A 1371-nucleotide genomic window follows, 5' to 3' on the forward strand; every position below is an offset into this window, starting at 1 on the left:
ACAGCAATGGTGACATACGACTGTGATGTGCGGGAGCACCGACAGAAAACACACCAGGCAAACCAGAACTCACCGAGTGAGATGCCGTTTACAGAACCCTCCATGGACGCCCCCGGAGACTCTTCCAGAACGCTGTCGTCAAGGAGATGGCGCGAACCATTGGCACCAGTGGGGGGAGGCGGGCTGGGGAGAAAAAAAGGCAAATTTAGGTTACACAGTTACACAACTCTAAACCTGACGCTCATGATGATCTCACAAGGGAATATCTGCACACTTTTTTGAGATCTTTGTCAGCGACAAATATCAGTAGTTTAAGATTATTTTTAATATTTCTTTTTGTTTGTATAATTGCTTTTTGAGTCCTCTGTAGTACTATTTTTATAATTGTGGATTATCAGAGCTATCAGCAGTTTTGTTATCGACCTGACACATACAGTCTGCTGCACCAGTAGAGCAATGATTATGCTGAGACCTGACACCAAAGTCACCCAGCTGTAAATGGACCTGTTTGTGTGAGTAAAAAACACTGATGGCAGGTTGTTAAATCATGCCCAACTGTTAATGGTGTCCTGTGTGTGCCTAACCCACACACAGGCCAGGACTGCCAGCATGCCGGACTGCAGGGGAAAAGTTTATGTTGGGGTCACCTCATCAAGTATTATTAAATCAAACCTTAGACTTACGAACGACTTACCATGGACTATAGTCTCCCTTAATAAGTCCAGTGGTCTGAAAATGGACTTACTCAGGGAGGACTGAAGATGGACTTACTGCCTAAATTGGTGTAAAGGCCTTACTCTGGATAATAGTCCACCAAAACTAACAGTTCTCAAACATGTCAAAATGGGGTGGACTTACTCCTGGAGCAACTCCCCCTCTGACACAAGTAAGTCCATCTTCAGTCTACATTCATCCTCGTTTAGGTCCCAGGTTTGCAAAAATTATTGCCCAACTATTAATGTGTTCCTGTGTGTGTCTAACCCCCCCTCACACACTGCCAGCATGCAGGACTGCAGAGGAAAAGTTTATGTTGGGGTCGCCTCATCAAGTATCATAAAACCAACACCCCACTCCCACCCCCCCAAAACCCCCAACCCCCCAACACAGGACTGCCTGCATGCCTGACTGCAGGGGAAGAGTTTATGTTGGGGTCGCCTCATCAAGTATCATTAAACCATGCCCAACTGTTAATGGGTTCCTCTGTGTGCCTAACCCGCCCACAGGACAAACACTGCCGCCCTTATAGCTGCACTTATATATGGAGAGGGGAGGCAGAATTGGAGTGTTGTAGATTGTGGGGCTTCAATGTTTTTCCTGAAATTAGGGTTATCTCTGAGTCATCAATACTGATATTTATACTGTATAGGCTGA

At 45.7% G+C, this 1371-nt stretch overlaps 1 protein-coding gene across 3 annotated transcripts in view; it reads right to left on the reverse strand.

The window, feature by feature from the left end:
* LOC118421677 (ras-specific guanine nucleotide-releasing factor RalGPS2-like) overlaps positions 1-1371 on the reverse strand; it is a 93935-nt gene that overhangs the window by 10501 nt on the left and 82063 nt on the right. For all 3 annotated transcript variants that reach the window (XM_035829125.1, XM_035829126.1, XM_035829127.1), the window contains one exon: positions 74-183. In XM_035829125.1, coding sequence (XP_035685018.1) covers positions 74-183 — 110 coding nt within the window. The remainder of the gene's footprint in view (positions 1-73; positions 184-1371) is intronic.

The sequence above is a fragment of the Branchiostoma floridae genome, chromosome 8 (genome assembly GCF_000003815.2).
Source record: "Branchiostoma floridae strain S238N-H82 chromosome 8, Bfl_VNyyK, whole genome shotgun sequence".
NCBI lineage: Eukaryota > Metazoa > Chordata > Leptocardii > Amphioxiformes > Branchiostomatidae > Branchiostoma > Branchiostoma floridae.